Source organism: Stigmatopora argus, chromosome 21 (assembly GCF_051989625.1).
Source record: "Stigmatopora argus isolate UIUO_Sarg chromosome 21, RoL_Sarg_1.0, whole genome shotgun sequence".
NCBI lineage: Eukaryota > Metazoa > Chordata > Actinopteri > Syngnathiformes > Syngnathidae > Stigmatopora > Stigmatopora argus.
Window position 1 is genome coordinate 1046756 of NC_135407.1, and position 24587 is coordinate 1071342.

At 44.9% G+C, this 24587-nt stretch overlaps 2 protein-coding genes across 2 annotated transcripts; both read left to right on the forward strand.

Annotated features, from left to right (window-relative positions):
• The first annotated feature begins 5980 nt into the window (after positions 1-5980).
• ahdc1 (AT hook, DNA binding motif, containing 1) lies at positions 5981-17110 on the forward strand. Its single transcript, XM_077591285.1, is given in 8 exon segments — positions 5981-6018; positions 6083-6139; positions 7796-7889; positions 11806-11904; positions 11906-12712; positions 12816-14443; positions 14521-16039; positions 16374-17110. Coding segments are annotated over 7 exon segments (4236 nt in total). The 3' UTR covers positions 16034-16039; positions 16374-17110.
• A 1718-nt stretch (positions 17111-18828) lies between these two features.
• Positions 18829-24343, forward strand: LOC144067113 (putative methyltransferase-like protein 24). The gene is made up of 5 exons (XM_077590616.1): positions 18829-19180; positions 20957-21055; positions 21889-22025; positions 23084-23345; positions 23741-24343. The coding sequence occupies exons 1-5, from the start codon at positions 18845-18847 to the stop codon at positions 24044-24046; spliced, it is 1140 nt and encodes a 379-aa protein (XP_077446742.1). The 5' UTR covers positions 18829-18844; the 3' UTR covers positions 24047-24343.
• The last annotated feature ends 244 nt before the right edge of the window (positions 24344-24587 follow it).

Here is a 24587-nt window from a genome sequence, read left to right on the forward strand (position 1 = left end):
ACTATCACGAATTTTCTTTATTTTAAGTTACACTTGACCATGTGGGCACTATGAGTATACTTTGAATATATAACTGCACACACACATACACGTATCTCCACACTCCACTTGGGCTTCAGCTGACTTTGGGACTTCCACGCACGCCAGGATAGTTTTTGGACACCTTATCTTTCCGGCACTCGTCACTATCATCTCCATCATCAGGAGTTTTTTTTCCCCCCTTCATCCTCCTCTCCTCTCCTCACCCCTCCGCCCTCCCCCAGCTGTTGGAACACAACAGCAGCACATCTTGCGGAGGCAACAGGGCCGCTTCCACAAGGCTGCGAGCGAAAGCGAGAGACGCCGGTGGTCGGTGATTATCGGCCCTCGTCTGCTTCGAGCAAGGAAGGAGGGAGACTCGTTAGTCGGGGGGCAAGAACGAGAGAGGGAAGTCAATGTCAGTGTCTGGCCGGTGACAGTTTGGTTATTTAAGGGCTCCTCGGAGACGTGCGCTGGCTGTGCTGCGGCTTCCGTTAGTATGCAGACGGATGCTCGGTCTGTTTGTCTGTCTGCGAGCGTGTCTCACAATGTCTCACCACCCTCCTCCTCTTCCTCCTCCTCCTCTCTCCCCGTTGGCGCATCCCACTTGGACGTGATGAATAATTGCGAATGTCGGAATGAAAAGGAAATGGCCTCAGCTTGGCACGCGGCCGCATGTCCTGTCAGTCTTGGGCGAACGTCCTTGCGGCGAGTGGATGTGAGAGCGAGGGGAAGGCAGAACAGCTTTGTGCTCGCTACCTGTGCGAACGAGCCTAGTTGTCATGGCAACGGCCTTGTAGCGCCGTCAACGTCGCTCCTGTCCTCATTGGCGGGGTCAGCGCACCTAACACGCGGCGCGTGCGTGCGAACGTGGTGAGGGTAGCTTTTTGTTTGAGCACTGCTGCAGTTTGCAAGCGTGTGGGCCGACGCCACGGCACGCGTCTCAACGCAGTCGTGCGCCAACTCGCTCGCCGACAGAAGAGGTCGATCCGTTTTTTTGGGGGGGAGATAGGAGCCGGACTTTCGAAGTTTTTTTTTTGGTCTTGAGTTAGGTGTGCGAAATGGTGGGTGCCAAATAAACAACGGGCAGATAATGAGGAAGTGACATTCAGTGTCAAATTTAACTTGAGATCATTAGAATTACTCTTTGTTCGTTGAACCAAATCATATAAGTGAGAATATTTTAATACAGTGGTACCTCGACATACGATCGTAATCCGTTCCGAGACTGAGATCGTGTGTCGAGCTTTTCGTAACTCGAGCGACCGTTTCCCATTTGAAATGAATTGAAAACAGATTAATTTGTTCCAATCCTCTGAAAAAACACCAAAAACAGGATATTGGATTGGAAAAAATGTTTTATTTCTTCTAATTCGCCATATATTGATTGATATAATAAATAACGAGTGGTTTAATAGTAATAAAATGTGTTTAATAAATGTAAAATTAGATGCATTTCGTGGAGGGAGAGAGACAACGACACACGGAGGGGGGGGTGTTCGGGGCGACTTTATCCACGGCACTCGTAAACGAACAAACAAATTTAAATGAACTTGGATAAATATATACAGACACACTCAAACATACGTTTAATGTAACTTTACACAAAACTGAATTCTAATTTTGTTGTAATCTTTTGTTACCTCCACCCTCACGTTCGCTATCGATGGACTGTTTGCTGTTGTATTGCCTTCAAAATATTCCCAAAATGATGCACACAAATGTCCTCACAATAGGATAACGCAATAGTCTTTCAAGAACGATCGTGGGAGCTTCTTTCCTTAGAAAGAATAACAGGAAATACAATAGCTGAGCCAACCCACGTATTGATTGTGGGTAATGAAGTTTTATTCTGAGAAAGGGTTGCCATTGGCTATCGGTGTTGTGTGCACGAGTATACTTCATTACCCAGAAAGCCCTCTTTTTGCCCGCGCATGCGCGTTGTGCGTTTCCTGGTCGAAACTCGTCTGAATAAATCGTTCAGTGTTGTAGATATCAGTTATACACGAAAGAGATGCGGCAAAAAAAAGACTGCGCTACAATGATAAACAGCCTCATGTCATGGCCACCTGGCTTGGTCGCGTGTCGAAATTGTAATCGTATTGCGAGCGAATTATTCGATCGAAATTTTCGTCGTACCACTGTATGTAAAGTTATAGATTCTTTATCCTCTGCCAAAAATCCTAATGTAGCTAAAGAGTCCTTTAATGTGACCATTTTCCTACCATTTTTTATGGATGATTTTAATATACAATTCCTGTTTGGGCAAAAAGGAGTAGTACAATGTCCATTTATTCTTCTTCATTCGTCTTCCAGGGCGAATATCATCACGAGGGTCGTTGTCGGCTAACTACGGGCCACACCCTGAATCAGTTGGCAGCCAATCGCAGGGCACAAACAAGCATTCACGCACACGCCTTAACCCAGGGGTGTCCAAATTATTCCACAAAGGGCCGTAGTGGATGGAGGTTTTTGTTCCAACTGATCCAGCTCAGACAGTTAACTAATGAAACTTCTTCTGAATCCAGCAGAACCTGATGGGAATCAACTGATTACACTTTTAAGACACCAGATTGGTGAAAATGTAACCTCTTCATCGGTTGGAATGTAAACCTGCACCCACTACGGCCCCTCGAGGACCGCTTTGGACACCCATGCCTTAAATCTACATTTTGAAGCGTCTAATCATCTGAGTTTGCATGTTTCTGGGACGTGGGAGGAAACCGGAGTACCCGTAGAAATCCCATGCAGGTATGGTGAGAACATGCAAACTCATTGTTGTTATGCAGCAAATACAGTAATCCCTCGAATATTGCCGTTAGTGTAGACCAGACATGGCCGCGATAATTGAAAAATGGCGAAGTAGGCTCACCCCTATTATAATTATTTTTTTATTTTTTTAGTGCTTGGTCCTAGTAGCAAGAGCGGCTTCCGCTTGCTTACAAGTTGCAGCATGGATTTTTACATTTTTATGAACTTAAATAATAATAATAAAATTGCCAAGTAGTGAATTCGTGATAATTGCTCGTTTAGATACATTTTCGACCTTGGAATTTAAAATACTTGTTTATTGGCCTTTTAATAGTAAATATTCTCTTATGTATATTATTAGCACTTTTTCATAGTTTGGCTGGGCCTGCAATTAATACTAATATACTTTATGTTGTTTTTTTTAGGCTATAATTATCTGGAAAAACAGTTAACAGATGCCCATTTTAGGGTACCCGGACATTTCGTCGAACGGACAATTTTTGTTTTATTGATTGCCTTTTATTTTAATGTCAAAGTCCCTTTAAAAAATATGAAGTAAAAACTCTCTCACGTTCATGATTATAATTTTTGTCCCAAAAATACGGTGTCTGTTTGAGTCAGCGGGATGCAAAGACAGATTTTTTTTGCACTTCTTAATTTGAGTTGTGGGAAAACCTTTTTTTTTCTCGCCAGCTTCTGACATCACAGCGCCGGTTGACGACGACATCCTCGAATAACCCAGTAGATTATCCACATCCGACCGTACTCCAACACACACACACACTTTTCCCGGGCTGGTTGCAGCCGGTTTGCGTCTGACGGCGGGGAGGGAAACTTCAACCTCTCACCTTTCAGAGGGTGGCAGGAGGCGAGGGAGGGAAGGATGGCGGCGAGGGTATGATGAAGGGTAGAGAAAGAGGAGGGGAGGCGGAGGTCAAAGAACAGGAGAGCTGGGGGGGGGGCGTTGAGGATGAGGATGAGGAAGAACGAGCGAGCGAGAAGCTGCTGTGTACCTCCCTAACAAGCTGGACAGAATCGGCTCAATTATTAAAGAGGAGTGAGAGATGGGGAAAACACGCGCGCTCAACACGCCGCCGTCTGCAACCGGCGCGTGCACGCTTGGAACAGCGAGAATGTGCGGGACTCTAGTTTTTGTGCTTCAAGAAAGAAAGAAAGAAAAAAAAAGTCTTACTCGGGCGCTCGTGCGCGTTTCAAAACAGTCACGCGTGGAGGCGAAGAGGGAGGGAGGGAGGGGCCGCGCGGGGCTCGTTAGGGATTCTTCTCAACTCTCCTCCCCGCATACACACTACACTATCTGGCTCCCCTGTCATCACGTCACGATGAAGAGATAATCAGAGCAGCCAGGGCTCTGTTGATAGGCTTTCCCCACCCCTACCTCTCCCTCCCCCGTTTCCTCCCCCCCCTCACGTACACAGGCGCACTTGGAGAAAGTGTGTGTCCCCCGAGGGACGAAAGGATACAGCCAGGAGAGATGTTTGCATACAGTGTGAGTTGCAGTGAATGTGTGTGTGTGTGTTGGGGGAGAACACACACTTCCTGAGAGAGGGTGAGCAAGGATGGGATAAAGAGAGAGAAAGTGGAATCAGGAGGTTGTCAGGGGAGGAGGAAGGGGGAGGGAGGGGGGAGATAAGAGAAGAAGAGTTGTCAGGGAGAAAGGGGGGAAGATGGATGAATGCAGAGCGAGCAAGCGCACGTATGCGGGCGCGCCCGAGAAGGTGGATGGAAGTCAGAGTGCACGTGCGTGCGGGCGGGCGGGCGGCGAGGAGGTGTCGGCACCTGCAGCCGGAACGCTCAGGGGGCGGCCATTGTTGCCCGCACAGCCAGCGGCCGTCGCCCAGGCAACGGGCGCTGCGGCAGCGTCTCCCACGGCAACGGACAGAGGAGGAAGAGGAGGAGTCAGGAAGTCAGGGTCGTAGCGGAGAGGCGGTAGAGAAGGGCCGCTGGGGATGAGCGGGTGTCAATTTTGTAATTTTTGAAGTGCCTCTTAATTTGGAAAAATAGACATTTGGGGAATTTATACAAGTTTATATATATATATATATATTTTTTTTAAGTTGTTTTTCCATTTTGATTTCCTCAAATGTAAAGTATACTGTTTAAACAAAATATTTATATTTACTGGATGTAGATGCACTTTTTATTGTAATTTTATATATTTTATCGTTGGTTTGATTGTTTGTATTAGTATTTGTTTTTTAATTTAAAAAAATATTATCACATTTTTAATTTCAATATTTGTTCTTATTTGTATTTTTTCTTTTTTTAAAACTTTTTTTGATTGTTAGTGTTTGGATTAGTATTTGTTTTTTAATTTAAAAAAATATTATCACATTTTTAATTTCAATATTTGTTCTTATTTGTATTTTTTCTTTTTTTAAAACTTTTTTTGATTGTTAGTGTTTGGATTAGTATTTGTTTTTTTAATTTTAAAAAAAAATTTTCACATTTTTAATTTCAATGTTTGTTCTTATTTGTATTTTTTCTTTTTTTCTTTTCATCAGTTTTCCATTTTATTTTGGACTAGGTCCTCTCAGTTGTTTTCTTTTCTTTTATTATCTAGCATTTAATCCTTTTTATTGTTTCAAGATATTTATTTAATTTTAGAAAACATTTGCAAATCACATTCTTCATTTTACGTTCTATATATTGTATCTACATAAACTTTTTTTCTACTCCGTTTGCATGTCTTCCAATGAAGATCGACATTAATTCTTCAAAAATAATCGCCTTTATGATTGCTTCATGGTATTTTTTCTCTCTTTCATTGTAAGATTTCCATTTTCTTGATGTATAATGTCCTCTTCCCAGCTGGCGGTTGGTCACGTGACACACATTTATATATCTTCTTGGCCCCCCCTCCCCTCAAAGTGGGGGTGACAATCAGGAAGCTGCCTGCAGTAGAACGGCAGGAAACTGTCAGGCTGAGTTGAAGATGAGGGAAGGGGGAGGGCGGGGGGGCAAACAGTGAGAATGGAAAGTGAGGAGGGGGTGAGGAAAGGGGTGATACAGTCCTCTGTGGCTTAAAATAACTGTGTTGTGGGTTCCACTCCCTCGTGTGCGCGTCCTTGGCTGAGTTTCTAGTTTGTGTTTACGTCCTCTTGCCACTTGTCCCGTCTTTTGTGTTCGCCCGCACGCGTGCTTGATGTGCTCGTTCCCGCGCAATCGTCGGTTAGTTTGCCGTGTGCTCGTTATGAACATCATTAGGAACTTCCTGCAGCTGACGGGAAGGTGCTGATGGTGGGATTCGGTTGGGGGAGTAGAGGTAAAGATTGAGATTGTCGTTTCGTTACAGACTTGTGGGAGGGAGTTCCAACTGCGAGGTGAGGAGTGCGCTTTCTGTGGTGGGAAGGTAAGTGGTGGTCCTTCATTCAATATGTTCATATTTTTTATGTTATAGAAAGCTCTTGGGGAAAGTTGCTTTACACACTGGTCAGGATTTAGGTTGCCATTGGCTGGCCAAACGTCCGTTCAACCAAGCGTCCGGTCAACCAAACGTCCGGGGACCAAACGTCTTTCGACGAAACCTCCGAGTACCGCTGCCCGTAGTTCGCTGGGATAGGCTCCAGCACCCCCCGCAATCCTTGTGAGGATAAGAAAATGAATGGATGTTATTCTTTGAATTGGATACATTTGTGTGCATATCTTGCAAGTGACAGTGACGTAGCAAAACTGTTACGGTCATGGAATTTTCAGAGGATCAAAATCGTTTTTTTTTTTTTTTAAATATACAGTACATGCGTATCTCACCTAGGAAATTATTTTGATCCAGAAAAGGTTTCGTAACGTTGTAGAGTCACATTTTACATTTGAAAGTCCTGATTCGCTCCTAGGTCCCCAATACTAGCCCCTTAAAGCCTTTAGAAATGTTAAACGTATAGCCATTTTAAATAAATACATTTAAAAAATAAAATAGAATTATTTATTAAATTATTATAATGATCAGGCCATTATGCCTGAGATACTTAGCAAAGTGACGTTCGCTATGGGTGAGGGAAGTTTGCCATCTGCAAGAAAACGTACGTACACGCACGTAAACACACAACTTGATTCCACTAAAATTGGCAGACGGGTTTCAACCATACTATTCCTTTGCGATATCACTCAACTGCATGCCGCTTTCATATTTTTTTTATCATCTCCTATGCCTGCTTCTTCTTTTCACGTGCACTGGGAATCACGTTCTTGGGGGCCCTCCGATGAATAACGAAAAATAAAGTTACATTTTGCTCACTCTCGACTCACGAAAAAACTGCAACTCTGCCCAATATGTTTTTTTAGCACTGTTTGAAATGGATATGTTTGAATATGCGGTCGTATGGGTTAGCGGGAGCGTCGACGTTCCTCAACCTAGGGGTCGTGTGTTTGATTTCCCCCCCCTAGTGACCTCGTATAGGTATCCTTGAGCAAGGTACTGAACCCTACATTGCTCCTTATGCTATATCAACAGCAAATGAATCAATGTGGTGGACCATATTGCCCGGTGGTGGAGTGGTTATTGCATTGGCTTCACAGTTCGGAGATCTGGGGTTCAATCCCAGGTTCAAACCTTCCTATGTCGAGTCTTCATGTTCTCCCTGGGCTTATGTGGGTTTTCTCCAGGCCAAAACATGCATGTTAGGCTAGTTGAACACTCTAAATTGCCCCTAGGTATGATTGAACGTGATTGGTTGTCCGTCCCCATGTGCTCTGCAATTGGCTGTCCACCAATTGAACGTGTCTCCCGCTTGGTATCCTTAGTGGGATAGGCTCCAGCACCCTTGTGAGGATAAGCGGTATGGAAAATGAGTGAATGTTAAGGAGAATAGATTACAATGTACGACTTCTTATAGTTCCCCTACTTTGACTTTATCCTTTTCCTGTTATTTCATTTCGTTTTAACATATTTCCTTTCTTCATACATAGGTTTATTCCTATAAAACACATTTCAAATGTCATTTTTTTGAGAATGAATGACCTGTCATATCAAATAGCCCTAATGTATTCCTATTGGTGCTGTCATTTGCAGGCTGTTTGGTGCACTCCAGAGCAACAGGTGGCACTATAGACCACCTATCAAAACCAACCCCGCCCCTTTCGCTCAACAAATTGCAGAAAAAGCGGTAAGTGGACGCGATTCCGATGTTCCCGTTGTCCTTTTTCCATCGGCATCCGCCCGCAAACTCGCTGTCAATCAATCTCCGCGGACCCTCCTGACCCACATCTTTGCCTCCGCCCCGTTTCTCCATTGACCTGCCATCCCATTCTCCCCCATCTTCTTTTACTCCCTCCCACACTCGCACTCCCGTACCCCCCCCCCCCCCCCCCCCCACGCCGTTTCCGTGCTGCCGCCTGTCTCTTAGCAACAACTGCACACCCGTTAGAGCTTTGTGAGTGCTTTTACAAACACACCCAGGAAGACGGGCGCGCCCACCGATTGGCTAGAGTTCCTGTTGAGCACCGCTGGCAGGAGCCTGCGTCTGAGACAGATGGGGGGACGTCGGGGGGTTGCACATGCGAAGCCCAGTGGGGGCAACGGGCCAAATACTTTTACGCACTCGGCTTTACCACACAAAACTCCGCGCAAAGATTTTTTTCGGAACGGCAGCGGCTTGCCCAAAAATGTTTGCCTAAAACAATGCATCATAGCGTGCACACGCTCGCTTTCTCACGCCAATGCACGCGTGCATTTGCATGTGTGTCGTCGTACGTGTTTGTCTTTATGCGCAAATGGAGAGGAGCGTGTGGGCGGATGAAGCTGTTGCGGCATATTTGCACGTGTGTGTGTTCGCGTTCGCCGTCGCAGTGTCACTCACAGCGAGCGGAGTGTGTTTAATTAAAGCATGTGTTTGTCTCTTTGTTTCGTAGACACATATACTGGTCAGAGAGATGATTCATTCATGTCGTTAGAAGGTGGGAGATTGTGTGTGGAGAGTTCGTTAGGGTAGGGAGGGATAAAGTCAAAGTAGGGGAACTATAAGAAGTCGTACATTGTAATGATCCAAGAAATCGAAATGTTAAGAGTAAGTATTATGGGTACTCGGCCGTTTGGTCGCCGGACTTTTGGTCGCCGGTCTTTTGGTCGCCCGGAAGGTTATTGATAATTACCGTTTAAATCGTTGCTCAAATTCCCTAAAAACAAAATGTGAATTATTATTTAGTCATACTTAACGCCCTATTAATTATTAGGCTAAAGAAAAGCTCCAAATTTCCCATACTTTTATTGTGTTTTGTTGGAGAACTTGTTAAGACCCTGACTGAACTGCCCAAAGTAACACATAACTAGTGGTTTAATAGTAATAAAATGTGTTTAATAGAAGTAAAATTAGACGCATTTCGCGGAGGGTAGAGACAGCGATATCGGCCTATCGGTGTTGTGTGCACGAGTATACATACTTCATTACCCTGAAAACCCTCTTTTTTTCCCGCGCATGCGCGTTGTGCGTTTCCTGGTCGAAACTTGTCTGAATAAATCGTTCAGTGCTCGTAGATATCTGTTATACACGAAAGAGATGCAGCAAAAAAAAGACAGTACGCTACAATGATAAACAGCCTCTCATGTCATGGCCACCTGGCTTGGTCGCATCTCGAAATTTTGATCGTATCGCGGGCGAATTATTCGATCAAAATTTTCGTCGTACCACGAGCTGATCGTAGGTCGAGGTACCACTATACTAATCAAAATCAAATTGTCGCAGACAGTTATTTTTCCAAATCGGTGCATCCAGATCATATCACATCGCCATCAAATTGGTGATTGATTCAGACACAAGATGCAGGGAAAGCTGAGTAATAATAGTGGATGTTGGGGTTAAGGATGTGGATTAGTTGAGGTGAGGATCTATAAGAGTGGTGGTGTGCATGTGAAAGTAGGGGGAGGACACGTGACAGGTCACATTGGAAGGAGGATGTGGGGAGGAAATAAGGGAAGGATGGGAGAAAGCGTGGTGCCATTGGTGGAGTTAAGCTGGAAGCCAGTAGCGACTTACAAAGTCTGTTTGTTTAACGTACCTTCTCTCATTCGCTTTCTTCCATCTGTCACTTCACCCACATTTCGCCTCTCGCTTTCTTAAACGCACTCACTCACACATGCAACTCACTCCACCTCGTTTCCCCCTCTCACGCTGCTTCCTCGCTAATCGCAACCATATGTTGGCGAGGGAGACGCGGAGGTGTTGTGGGCGTCGTGGCGGCCATTGTTGTTTGAAGGTGTGCACATGTGAAAACACACACATGGACAGTTTTGGATTTTTTTTGTTTTGCTGTCACCTTGATGTCTTCACCCCCAATGCTCCTCAAGCATCATTACCCCTTTGCTTCCCCCTGGCGGTTGCTATTCAATGCGCATGACAATGAAAGTTGTTTTTTGTGGGGTTTGTAGCGGGGAATGTAGCCTCCTGATTCTTGTTTTTAAATGACTGTAAGGGTTTGAGCTAGAAATGAAATGATAAATTAGTGGCACATTCCTTAAAACTTAAAATCAATGGTAAACCTATTGAAGGTCCAAAAATACTGTTTCAAAAAAGAACGTGAAAATACTTTATATACTTTTAATAAATCTTACTTAGGAGCGGTAACAATGTGTATTTTTATTTTTACTCATTTTAATTTCACTAAATGAGTTTTTATTAACATTATATTACTGTATTTATAATGACCAAATAACTAAAAGTGACTAATAATTGTAGTTTATAGAGAGAAAGCATCTACAATATACAATAATAATTGCTTATGTTTTAGTTTTTTTAAATGACCACAAATACTCACTTACTCAATAATATATTAAAAGTGCCACCTATTGAATACCTGTCCACTGTAGTACAACTAAAACTTAAAATAAACTCTTTATGCTCCTAACTGTACGTATTTCTAAAAAAATATAATTAATATACACTATTATATATATATATATATATATATATATATATATATATTTTTTTTTTCATTATTGCAGCCCGCCTCAACAGAAAACTTAAATAAACGGAACATTCCAGCCACTTTATGAAAGCCTGATATCAAATTTGAAACCATTTGGAAGGAAAATGTCCACTTTTCAGTTCTACACGGGCACAGCAGGTCACACTCCATAATAATCGACATTTCACGGTGTACTCATCACTTATTGGTCTTTTTTCTACACGGTGCCCTTGTTCACCTTCACCCCCGTGTCCCCGACACATCACCCTCACCCCCATTTTTTTCCGCTCGCTCTCAGCTACCATGCTCAAGGCAAAGAGCAGACGGGATGCGGCCGGATTGAGCCAAAGTACGCGAGTTGCTGCTGCCCGCTGCAGTATTGATGACCCAATGATCCCCTGCAGAAATCCGCCGGCCCGGCTGACAGAGTGAGGTGAGCCTCGGAATCCGAATCAGCCGGCGGAGCCGACAGTGTTGACTGGACAAGTGGGACGTGAATGGTAAGTGCAGAACTAATTGCTGAGCTGCTGCGTGGGTGGGACACATAAAAAAATATATATATTATGTGGAACAAAATGTGTGCAGAAGAATCAAGTGTACAAGTAAATTGCAAGAGCTGTATTACATAAACCATACAATGTCAACTTATACGTTTTTCCTGTACAGTGGTACCTCGAGATACGAGCTTAATGTGTTCCGGGACTGAGCTCGTTTGTCGATTAACTCGTAACTCAAATGAACGTTTCCCATAGAAATGAATTAAAAACTAATTCGTTCCAACCCTCTGAAAAAACACCAAAAACAGGATATTGGATTGGCAAAACATTTTTATTTGTTCTAATTCGCTATCTATTAACAAAGTAACAAATAACTAGTGGTTTATGTGGAGTATGGAATGTATTCTTATGCTTTTTGTTAGTCAATAGGTTTATTGGTTAATTATATCTATTTTTGCATTTTCAGATTTTTTTTATCTTCTTGGCAAACTATTGGGGGTATCAAAACAGAGGCACACCCCAGCATGTCCACTGAATGAGTGGTGTGCCGATACATTAGCGCACTGGACAAACTGGTCTTCTGGTGAGTGGCATTTGGGAAGGGCCCAAACTCTGGACCGCGTAGCTCCTGGCTCAAGATGACCTCCCGCCGGTGACCGACGATCTCTCCTCCGTAGCCCCCACGCTGGCCAATGGCGTCTCCCCCCAGCGCAGGGGCAAGAACCGCCCGCACCTGGCCAACAAAGCGGGAGGCAATTGGCTCGGAGCTGCCTGGAAGCATGCAAACGCACATAGACGCTCAGTCGCTTTCTCCCCCCAATTTGGATTCTTGTGGCATTGTGGGGGCCCAACAGTCGCCAACTCCACTCACGACGTCGCCTCAGCCCTTGTCTTTAGTGCTTGGCAATCACCCGACCTCGGCGCGGACCCTCGGTGCAGACATGGAGATCTCCGCGAACGCTTGTCCCAATGCGGGTCCGTCGCCTCTGATCGTTGAAGCTGAGAGGAAGTATGCGTTGCGCAGCTCCGGACGTTCCCGCTTCCCTTGTCACGTGCGCAAATCCTCTCGCCTCCGCCGGACCCCGGACGAAGATGACAGGAAAGGAGAGAAGGACAGACCAAATGAGGAGGTGCTGGAAGCATTTGAGGAGAAGATCTCAAGGGTTAAAGAGGAGCAGGTGGAAGAAGATCTCCAGAAAAAGGAGCAAGCATCCTTGGCGCCTATGATCCCTTCGGCTGCTCGCCCCGCAGATGTTCCTCTGGCGTTAACTGTACCCAAGCTGGTCCCCAAAGCGACACCGAAACTTGGGCCTAGACTCGGCCCCAAGCCTGGACCTAAATCTCGATCGAGGCCGGCTCCCAAGTCGGTCCAGAGACCCGGTCCAAAGAGTGTCATGAGGCAACGTCTGGCGGCACAAGCGGCCTTGCAAGCTGGCGCTGCTCATTTTCCACCACCCGCCATTGCGCCGCTTTTGAAAAAGGAGTTGGAAATTTTCTCTCCCAATGGCCGGAGGTGTGGACGCTTTGTGGGAGTGAGTTATGTTACATTGTGGCGCATTTTGCATGTCCGAAACAGGTGCCAAGACATTTTTTTTGTTGAATACCTCTGTTTTATACTTTTTCTTTACTGTACAGGTGCGGAGGATCGTAGTCAAGGTGGCCCGCATTCCAGTGAGCCTCGGCCGGCGACAGAAAAGCTACAAGATCTCCAATTTGGAGACCTTTGCCGCCCCCGAGAAGGGCGGGACTCTGGAGGGCCCGGAAGTGGCTAAGGAGCCAACGCCGCTCCTCCGCATGAAGAACAATGGCAAGAGCGTCATGGTCATGTTCCCTCCCGGAGAATTGCCTCTAATTGTCAAACGAAGGCGAGGACGACCACCCAAACAGCCAATCCCCTTGGTATTGGGGGAAGTTCCTCCTCCTTGTGCCGACGGGGACCATCTTAAAAAGCCCCGGAGAAGGCGACGGACTAAGCTCCCTTGTCCCTATCCGTCGTATGTCGGTGACACTAATGATATCAAAACCGAGTATGGGGACGTCCTATCAAAACTGGCTTTTTTGAATCGGCAGCCCCCCACCACTGGCCGATGCTCCCCCCCTCGCTGCTGGACACCCAGCGAGCCGGAGAGCTTCCACGCCCCCTCGGAAAACCCGGGACTATCCACTCTACTGCACCGGCTCACCGGGTTTAGACGACCCCGGGGCAGCAGAGGAGGGGGTGCCGGAAGGGGTGGGGGTCCTGCCGGAAGTGCTAGGACCGGCGAGCAGAATAAAAACACCTTCTGTGACTTCTTCGAGTCCATTGGCAAGAAGCGGAAACTCGGCGCCGTTTCGGAGCACGGATTGCCCAGGAAGAGAGGCAAGGGTGTGGGCGGGGTCGGTAGAGGAGGGGGTCTGGTCGGAACCGAGCCAGGGGGTGAGAAAACTGTCAGGAAGAGACGCGTGAGGAAAAATGGCACGTTGAAAGGGGAGCTGGGTTGCAAGGGACAGGACTGGCCCAATGGTGCAGGGGCCTGGGGGGCGGAGGACACTGAAAAACGGTACCAGCACTGCAGATCTACCAGAGGGGGCTTTTCCTCCTGCGAGGTCGGCAGGCGAGGCGCCTACAGCCGTGGGGGCAGGGCGGTCCGCCAAGCCGGCGAGGACTCGCAAAGTCTGTTTGCCGGGTATTTCCGATCCCTGCTGGACTCGGACGACTCGTCCGAACTTTTGGACATCTCGCAATCAAACGCACGCAAGGCTTCATCCGGTCACGGTTACGAAGCATCCAGCCCAGCCGCTGGTCACCAGTGGTCCCCGGCCGTCCCAAAATGGGGGGCCAACGGGGCGAGTTGCGCAGCCGACGTTCCGGTGCAACCTCACGGCTCCTCTGCTGGGCCTCCTTACAGATATCCCAGCCAGAATCAAACATCCCCCACTCCTTCTGCGTACCTTAAAGCCATACCTCCGTCACTCTCGCATTCTCCCAGCTCCCCGCACCCTGCCAGTTTCTATTCTCCCGCCTACGCCACATCTTCTTGTGCAGGTCCCCAAAGATCCTCAGACTGCAGTTATTCCTATAACAGCAATGGCAAGACCGTAGTTCACGACCGTGGTCAGATGGGCTACTCGGGCTACCAGTCGGTGGGCAGAAAAGCCTACGGCGGGAGTCCTGCCATATCACCAAGTGGAGGGTACATGTCAGTGACCAAAGGTGGGCCCTTTAGTTCCTCACCCTTGCCAGAGTGTTACAAACAGTACAACAGCAACCAGTGGAGTCTAAGGTACATCTATATCTGAGAAAGCACACCGTTATAAAATGCCCTTTCTCTAATGTGTTACCTTGTGTTATATTTTGTAGGCAAGCTTACAGTGGCTGGTCAGCAGACCATTTTGGGCCTCATGCTTACGGTGAATATGGCTCCAATGAATCAAAGGACATCTTAGACATCTCCAACTACACCCCTCAAAAGTCCAAGAGACCGCCTTTCCCAGAGAGTCTGTCGGAGTCCTCCTCCGACTCCTCGCATCCTGGCTCAGGGGCGCCTGGGAGTAGAACTCCCTCTGTAGGGGGAGTCTTCAAGCAAAGCGAAGCAGTCAGTGGGGAGGGGGTTACATCCAGCCTTTCTAGCTTGGAAAAGTTGATGATCGACTGGCACGAGAGCGCCTCGGCGCCTTCCTACAACTGGAGCCAGAACGTCCTCTTCCAGGGAGGTGGCGGGACCAACAAGCCTGGCCGGGGGCGCAGGAAACGGATCGAGCAGACGGAAAAAGATGGGGGCTCGGTTTTACACTCCGATTCCCCATCCAGTCCCTCTCCAACGCTCACTCCTAAGCGGGGAGGGGCCGGAGGACGGGGCCGAGGGTCCAGAGGAGGCAGGGGCGGAATATCCGGGTGTCCGAGAGAGCGACTTCCGGGATCCAAAGGCAGGGGGAAGGGAGCCCCTGCGTCTTCAGGCCTGGAGACATCCGGCTTATTCCAGGAGGGCCTGGATTATTACAGCGGAGACAGTAGCAGCCTCTCTCCCTTGGCTACACCCAATTCAGCCCCCCCTTCCACCTACCTCCAAGACCCCTGTGAGTACCCCTCCCCTTATTCCGCCCACCCTTCCACGCCATCTTCTGAGGAGCGATATCCAGCGTTGTACCCTGGAGAGTCCTCTTCCTCCTTATCGCCCGGTGTGTCGTCGCCCCCTTACCCTGCAAAACCACAGTCTTATCACCTCGCCCCTTCCAGAACCTTCTCCCCGTCCTGCTCCCCCCTACCGCGGGTAAACCCTCATTGCAGCTCGGCAATGAGCCCCTCATACCGCCCCCCTCCTAAAGAAGTGGCGTTCTCTCAATACGACTCCCCCAGTTACTGCGGTTCGCCCTACTGGTACGGCCAAACGTCGCACAGCAGCACCCCCAGCCCCAGTACCCACCCGCATACGAGCCCACACGCCAACACTCACGGGAACCTTCTGGCGAGCCCCAACGCTCACATGAACCCACCACCTCACGAGCCGCCCCAGCATCACCTGAGCTCCCACGCCAAAGCTTACCCCGCCAACTCCCTAAGTCACATGCATACCAACAATCAGCCCCACCTTGCCACACAGGCCGCCGCCCACTCGGCGCCCTCGCTCTACGACGAGTGCGCTAGCGCGCCCGCCCAGAAGCAGGAGCTGATGCCACGGCAAGGCCTCCTGACATCACCCCCGTACATAAAAAGCAATGTAGAGGAGGACTCCGGCACTTACTCGCTATCCCATGTTTCCTGCCAAGCCATGGGGCATCGTTACCCTTCACAGGCATCACAGCAGGGAAGCGGGGTGCTTTGCCAGCTTTTGGACCAGGCCCACGAGGATGGCTTTAGCGTCACCAGCCTGTAACAGCAGGTGAGTACATTATTCATTTGTTTGGTTGACTACACGTAAGGGCAATATTATGCTATCTGGGGTCTTTAAGTCCATTGAAATAACACAAGTTCATTTTTGGAAAATGTGTCTTGAATGAAGATATATAAGAACATCTTAAAGGATATATAGCACACTAGGCTCCAGCACCCTCACAACACAAGGATAAGCAGCTTGGAAAATGAATGAATTGATTGGCTTTGGCATTGACATTTGCCAATAAAAATGGACGATCTTGACCTCTAAAAAAATATCTTTAATCGCCACTAATAATGTCACTTTCTTTCTTTCTCTTTTTTTGTCTTTCTGCTTCCAGGTGTGTTTAATCTGCGCTTTTTGAAGCATTTGTTTTTTTTTCCCCCTCGCTTTTGTATGCTTGAACTTCTTTGTGGAAGGCTGAAAGGGTGAGAATTTTGAGCTGCCATCTTTTTTGGGAACAGTAAAGCTTTAATTCTCAGGCATTGACAATCAAGATCAACCTGCGAACGCGCGCGCACAAAAAACAAAAAAAAACATGCAAGTCGAACTCCCAACCACCGCTTTTTTTCCCCCCCTCACCTCGCTTTCTTTCCTTCTCGTCCTTCCTCGATGTTACCGCCTCTTGCCGCTGTGCACGCTTTTGAAACCCCCGCCGTTCCCTCCTTACGTGGACCCCCACCCTCGTCCCCCCTGCTCTTCTGAGACACCAGCATCTGTACATATTCTCCCACATGCTCTCCTTTGCCTGTCTTTTACTGTCTTAACTCCACCAAAAGGACCCCAAAGAGCCATAAGCGTGCGCTAGCGTGACCGCAGTCATGCATGTGCGTCCATGTGCCTGTGGGGTCCTAATGAATGGGCTTTCTTTCACTTCCCCTTCTTCTTTCTGTTCCGTGGTCTCGTTGTTGTCGTTTGGTGGGTTCTTTGTGACGCGAAATCCCCTCCCTCACCCCTAAAAAAAAAAAAAAGACAAGTTGTATATCTGTCCGTTACATATGTATGTATGTACGTATGTATTTATGTACCCGAGGTGCAAAAATATTTAAATACACATTCTGTTCTTGCCATTGGTAACGCCGTGTTGGTAGTGTCTAAGTCGCCCTCGCGTGGGTTTTATGCCGGCTGTCTGGGAGCGAGAGTTCAGGCGAGGACACAATTTGGGATGCGTGAGAGGAATGGATGACTATTTGGGAGACGGGGGGGAGGAAATCAGAGATGTTTAGGATTCATCGCCTCGGTGGGTCGACAGACGGGGAGTTGATTGGCCGCATGTTGTGTACGTATACACTTTATAAACAGGAGGACTAAATAGAGCCTGTGGAAATCCAGACGCATAGCGGTAGTCCAGGGGTCAAAAAGAGATAAACTTTACTTTTTGGAGGGGGGAGAAAAACACTGAGTGACCTCAAGCATACCTGTCAACCTCTGCCGATAACTGCCCTTATAAATGATTATGATTCCCCTTACAACCCCCCAAAAAACCTTACAAACACCGTACGACTCGTACGGTGTTTGTAAGTTTTTTTGTATGTTTTTATGAATACATATAGTAAATGTTAAAAACTAAATTTGTAAAAATTATAATGAGTAAATGTTTTTTCTTTTATTTCACAGTATTTATCTCACTGGTTGCCATTGACGACACAACATGTTTCAACGCCGTTGACGGTGCTAGGCGTCCAATCCATTTGGACTCACTGCCAGCTTCTCCCAATCAAAATGGATTGGACGCCAATGGCTGCCAGGGAGTTAAATAAATGCGCTCTAAAGGATTAATGTTTAAAAAGAAATTCCGTGGTTGCTTAGGTGATTGCATCTACATTCTGCACAGTATTAATTTTTAATCTTAACTCGTGGCGCTTTTTCTAATATTTACCACATAGAAAGTGTAACTCAAACAAATATTAATGCAGAAGCAGGCCAGACTCCATTTTTTAAAAATATTTATGTCTGTCTGCGATTTCTGAGTTGCTAAGAAACTATACAACTTAGAAATCTTCTCTATTTAGCATTGCATTATTAATGCATCAGATTTGACACAACCTAGTCAATATTTATTTTCAAAACACCTCAAAATCTTTCTTTTTTTGGGGGGGGGGGGGTTACAATCCAATAAAATAGCATAGAAATCATTTTATGTCAAAGTAATAGAAATAATTTTATGTCGAAATAATTAGATGTCTAAATAATAGAAATAATGTGATGTCAAAATAATATAAATAATTTGATGCCTAAATAATAGAAATAATTTGATGTCAAAATAATATAAATAATTTGAGGTCAAAATAAGAGAAATAATTTGAGGTCAAAATAAGAGAAATAATTTGAGGTCAAAATAAGAGAAATAATTTGATGTCTAAATAATAGAAATAATTTGATGTCTAAATAATAGAAATAATTTGATGTCAAAATAATAGAAATAATTTGATGTCAAAATAATATAAATAATTTGATGTGTAAATAATAGAAATAATTTGATGTCCAAATAATATAAATAATTTGATGTGTAAATAATAGAAATCATTTGATGTCCAAATAATAGAAATCATTTTATGTCCAAATAATAGAAATCATTTTATGTCCAAATAATAGAAATCATTTGATGTCCAAGTAATATAAATAATTTGATGTCCAAGTAATAGAAATAATTTTATGTCAAAATAATGGGATCATAGGAATATGATGTCACTGAGAATCGGTGGTTTAGGAATGTGCCTCGTCATCACAGTTTTTTGTCCTCTGGTGGGGTGGGGGGGGCTGCGGTCCCAGCTGGGGGAGGGGAAGATCTCAGAGTGGGGGAGGTCCCAGATGGGTCTCCCTTCTTGCCGCCCTTTGGTTCAAAGCACGAGCGGCGGGGATGCCAGCACGAGAGTCATGTGGCGCCGGTGCCAGGATGTAGCGCTCCTTCTCCTCCCGCCGTTGATTCTGCTCGTGGCGTTTGCGCGGAGGCCGCTTGATCCCGCCAGAACCGGCAAGCGGGAGCCCGAGGCCGCCGTGGCTTTGTCCGTCATGAGTATTGAACCGGCGAGGAGATCCGTCAGGGAGCGCCTCAGAGGACACGCAAGCTTGACGCCGAATCCGCTGCTTCAGGAAGTGGAAGGAACCCACGTGTATGAGGACGAGAATGAGCTCAACTGGTCCGAGGTATGTAACTTCGTGTGAGAAAATGTGTTCAGATGATATTTACTGAGATTACACACAAATATTTATGCAAAACTTTACTTTAAAATGAGATGACAAACGTTACTTCCCAAACAGAAATGTTACCCTTTGATTGCAAACAAAAAAATGGGTGTTTTTATGACTTTTCCCAAGTGAATCATTAGCCATAGTTTCAGCAAAGTTCTAGAAACTAAAGATAACAAATGATTGACATGTCTTTGCTCACTGCGTCTGATTGGTTGTTTTTCCTCAGGTCAGTCGGGTTGGAAAATTCTGACGGTTTTTATTCCCTTAAAAGATGAACTTTGGAACAGCAGCTACCATTTTTTCATAGTGCACAAAATATACACTAAATAATGGATTTTGATTCAGACATTTTGCCAAACTAATGTTCTTAATTTTCTACTCAAAGCAAATGTATGCAAACCTTTAAACTTCTGTACTATGGACCCCCGAAATCTGATATTTACTGTTGAGATGCTGAAATTCTCTTAGCAAAATACTTGTCAATTAATCAATCTGATTCACCGTTCTAAGGTCATACTGACATTTTTTTACTCATGTTGACAGTGAGTAAATTCACAGCAGAAAAATGAAAACAGCCACACGATTGGTCATCTGTCATTGTCACCAGAACGGAGTTTACAAATATTTTCACGGGGTCGAGACATGTCACTGCTTTTGATCTATGTGCACAATCCAGACATGACCAAACAGGTGAATTAGATGAGCCAAAGGGCAGCTGTTCTTCTTGTGTGTGTGTCTCTTCACCAATTGGCCTTCACAACCCCATTCAAGGCATCCAATCAAATTCCTCAACAGTCCCAACCTCCCTTTTTCCACTTTTTTTTCTGCTCAAGGCTAAACTCTGACTCATTCCAGTGATTCATCACCCCCAACCCTGCAATTCATCACTGTTGCCATGGTAACTGTAGCCATCATTTTCTGTTTGTTTGTTTTTTTCTATTTTTTTTATGCCTATGTGTATTCATGTTTAAGCTCATAGCTATGGCGTTCTGTCTCTTTAATTGACGGGTGTCAAAAACTCATTTTTTGTCGCGGGCCGCGTCGTAGTTGCGCTTTTTTTGGGGGGGGGGGCGTTATATCATCCAAATAAGATGCCAAAATTAATCGATGAATTGACAGCTTTTCCGATCTTGCTTTTTTTGGGATATTCAAATTTTGATACAAATTGTATGAGGTTCTTAATAGCAAATATTCTCTTGTAGTGCATAAAACAAAGTCGGAACTCATCATTTACTTTCTCGGGCTGCACAAAATGATGTGGCGGGCCAGATTTGACCCCCGGGCCGCCACTTTGACACCTGTGCTTTAATGCCATGGTCCAGTTACTGGGAAATATACATGATCATGTACATACTTTTTAACAAGCGTGTGCCATCAGAGGGTAATCTTTTACTTTCCAAAACTTTAAAGGCTTGTTTTTCTATTTATTCATTTTTTAATGGCATGCATGGGCTTCTTTTTGATGGCTTTATTGCTTCGTTTGTGAGCCTGTCTCGGCTTATTACACTGAACGGGTGACTGGCAATAAACCTTAAGTAGGACTGATGATATTGCCTCTTAACTACGGCTTTTTCTGTCTCATTATATTGCCGCAAGAAGCCCACCAAAGATATTTTTACTCAAGTTGACTATCTTCTAAACAGACATTTTGCTTGAGATTGATTCTTCAAATCTATAAAATATAACTTCCTGAATTTTACAAAGATAGTCAATGTGTTTCTGTCTCGCTAGGTTGGACCGAGACCTTTAGAGCTGCAGCCTTGGGCCAATGACCAGCCATCTTTTTCTGCAGAACTCGACCGTATTGTCCTGTATGTCAACACGCCACAGGTATGTTGTAAAAAAAAAAAAAAATGTCTGTTCAATTTTAATCACCATCGTTTTTTCATTAATTTTGAAAATTAACTTCCCGACGTAAAGAACAAAATGACTTTTGCCGAGTACTTTCAGCACGGTAACGTGCTCGTAACATAACATAAACAAATTTAAATGAACTTGGATTATGATACAGACACACTCAAAAATAAATTTAATCTAACCTTATACAAAATTCTAATCTTGTTTGACATTTTGATAACTTTCTTCTCCCGGGTTGGCTGTATTTGCCCCGCCTCCACCCTGACTTTCACATGCAACCTATCGAGGGTTGTTTGCTTTTGTATTCCCTTCAAAATATTCCCAAAATTATACACAAAAATGTCCTCACAATAGGATAACGCACGACCACTTGCCAACGAGAAGTAGTATATACGCACTGACTAACGGGGAAAAAAACACCGAAAAAATGCTATGCTCCGCCCAGTGCTCGGAGAGACATTACACGAGGGAATTGCGACGGGAAAGACAGTGGCCATGTTGTTCTTATGAGCAGCCTCTCGCGTCCGCTGTCTGCTCGTATATCAAAATTTGTCTCGTATCTCAAGATAAATATTTGCTCAAAATTTTACTCGCATCTCAAATTGCCCGTATGTCGGGGCACCCGTATGTCGAGGTACCACTGTATATGAAACATTTATAGTGTAGGGACAATAATACAAACATGAAATGGGTAAAAGAAGGCAAGGGCGTATTATACAATAAATCACATATACCGCGTAGACAATATATCTTCCAATGGTAAGCAATTATAAGTGTATACCATGCTTTTTTTTTCTCACCTCAAGATAAACTGCTCAAGGGTTGTGTGTTCGGGTGAAGTTGAAGCCATTCGGCACCCTGTGAACTCTCCAAGTTGGTTGCTGTGTGCAGAAGAGTGGCTGCTTCCACTCACAAACACAATTTGTGTTGCCTACTCCTTCAGGTGGGTATCAGTGTGTGTGTGTGTGTGTGTGTGAAGTGTGTCAAAATGGTGTGTGTTTGTTTGGGGGAAAGAAAGCGAATGAACATTTATGATTGTGTTTGCATGTGAGGAGGAGACTGAGTAGTGTGAAAAAGTGAGAGAGTAAAGGGTTGACTTTCAGTGCATGGGTTGTGTGGTTGTGTGTTAGGCCAAAAATGTCGTTTTTTTTGTTTGAAACTGTATACAAAAGTACTGTATTTAGTCTTTTTCGGGGTGAATGTGGTAGAAGGAGTTTGTTTGTGTGGATGATGAATTGAAACATGCGAGTAATCCCTCCAATATCGCGATTAATGTAGACCGGGGGTGTCAGACTCGGGTTGGTTCGCGGGCCGCTTTAATGTCAACTTGATTTCATGTGGGCCGGACCATTTTAGATATAATATTTAGATTTTTTTTTTAATAAATGGATTGAAAGAATTGAGTTAAAAGCCCTGAATATTCAGTTTTTTTATAGATCTAAAACAATGTTTATTTTAGCTTTTTTTAAATATATTTTTAGATTTTACAAAATGTTTTTTGAACTAAAAACACTGAAAAAATTGATTAAAAAATGACAATTATTGATTTAAAAAGGGGAAAATCAGGAAATGTAATATACATCTATACTCTTCATTTTAATTTGATCCTAAAACAGAATGTCGGCACTCATGATTGACTTTCCCGGGCCACACAAAATGATGCGGCGGGCCAGATTTGGCCCCCAGGCCGCCACTTTGACACATGTGCTGTAGACCAGACACGGCCGCGATAATTGAAAAATTGTGTAGGGTCACCCGTATTATAACTTTTTTTTCAGTGCTGAGTCCCTGTACGAGTTTCAGCGTGGATTTTTACTTTAAAAAAAAATTACATAGTGGAAAAAATCAAAGAGGTGAATTTGCAATAAGTGAAGACGCGATAAGGGATTACTGTAGACTTGAGTGTGTGATTATCATTGAGTGTGTGTGTTTTTGGGCTAAGGACGGTGTTTGTTTGTCAGACTCCCAAAAAAAACCACACTGTCCTCTTCTTCAATCCAGTATGGACAGCAGAGATGCAGACTTCCTCAGGACCACGTCGTCGTTTGGCTGCGACGTCCACCGTTTTGATCCCAGTGGCGGCGGTGCGTCCAGCGGTCGCCGTGGCAACACTAAGGCCGGTCGCCAGGACGACACAGGTGTCGTAATCCAGCACAGGACGTGGCTGGAGTTGCGGGCGCCGGCCAGGAAGACGCGGGCCAGGCGCCGGGCCAGCGGGCCGCGGACCCTGGCTGACATCATGGCCAAGCTGGGACACGCCACGGTAACACACACATTTTTTGAAAAAAAAGGGGTGCCAAGCAACTATCCCTTGGAGCCCATCATAAACACAAAGATCTTTTACTTAGGTTCCTATAGCAACAGAGCTCTGCGCCATCCATGGCTGCCATGGCAACTATTCCTCTTGGCGCAATTACACTCCGTAGCCACAAGAGGGCGCTGTAGTGCATATTCTGTAATAATAATAATAATATGGCATCTCGAAATTTTGATCGTATCGCGGGCGAATTATTCGATCGAAATTTTCATCGTACCACTGTATTTAGCTGTTTTGCTTGAAAATGAATGAATGATTATCTATATATTCATCCTATGATAATTACCTATTATAGTTAAGCAGTGTTTAGTGTGTCATTTCCTTTGTATTTCTCTTTGCAGGTGCACTTTCTGTACGCCGATCTGCTAAGCGCCGAGTGGCGTGTCTTTCAAAACTGGATCGAGGCGGGTACGCTGCAGCGCGTACATCACATGGTGGCTCGGGTGCACCTGGAGTGGGCCGGCTTTCAGGTGGGTGGGCCCGAGGAGCAGGTGCTGCGATATTGGTTCACCGTGCTGCGAGGTTTGGGGGACGCCGGGCTCAAGCTGGTACACAGCAGCGGCGGTGATGGACAACGCGTCTTAAAACGTTACGTGGGGAACGCGCGAGGCTCGTACACCCTCAGCTGGGTCAATACTAGACGATGACAACACGCCATGGACTTTTTTATTGGGGAAACCAATGAGTTAGGTAATATAACGTTACCCCAAAAAATCTTTAAATGTATTTACAATATATATAAGTTATATTGTAGATCTATAATGATATGTAAGTAGCAATAACATGTATAGATGTTTATGTTTTTTTAACCTCCACGAGTTTGGAACAAGTATATTGAAACAAACATTTTTTTTATTAAACTTTCTATTGTAGTCTTTTTACCATTTTTTTCTAAAAGATAATAAACATTTCTTTTTTTATGAAATAAAAATGTAGTGAGGATACATGTTTACATTTTAGTCTTTTTTTTTGCATTCGAGACAAATATAGTACATAGAAAAGTAATTTAAAAATTAATAATTAAAACATGACTGGAGATATGTATATTTAAAAAAAATATGGAAAAAATGTTACTCTTGGTGGTCATAATATATATATATATAATATATATATATATATATTATATATTTATATACTATATATATATATATATATATATATATAAATATAAATATTTAAATGGGAACG

Coding starts and splice junctions, on each gene's coding strand:
- LOC144067113 (XM_077590616.1), top strand. CDS start 18,845: ATGGGTCTCCCTTCTTGCCGCCCTTTGGTTCAAAGCACGAGCGGCGGG. Junction 19,181..20,956: donor ATGAGCTCAACTGGTCCGAG/GTATGTAACTTC, acceptor CTGTCTCGCTAG/GTTGGACCGAGACCTTTAGA. Junction 22,026..23,083: donor TGTGTTGCCTACTCCTTCAG/GTGGGTATCAGT, acceptor TCTTCAATCCAG/TATGGACAGCAGAGATGCAG.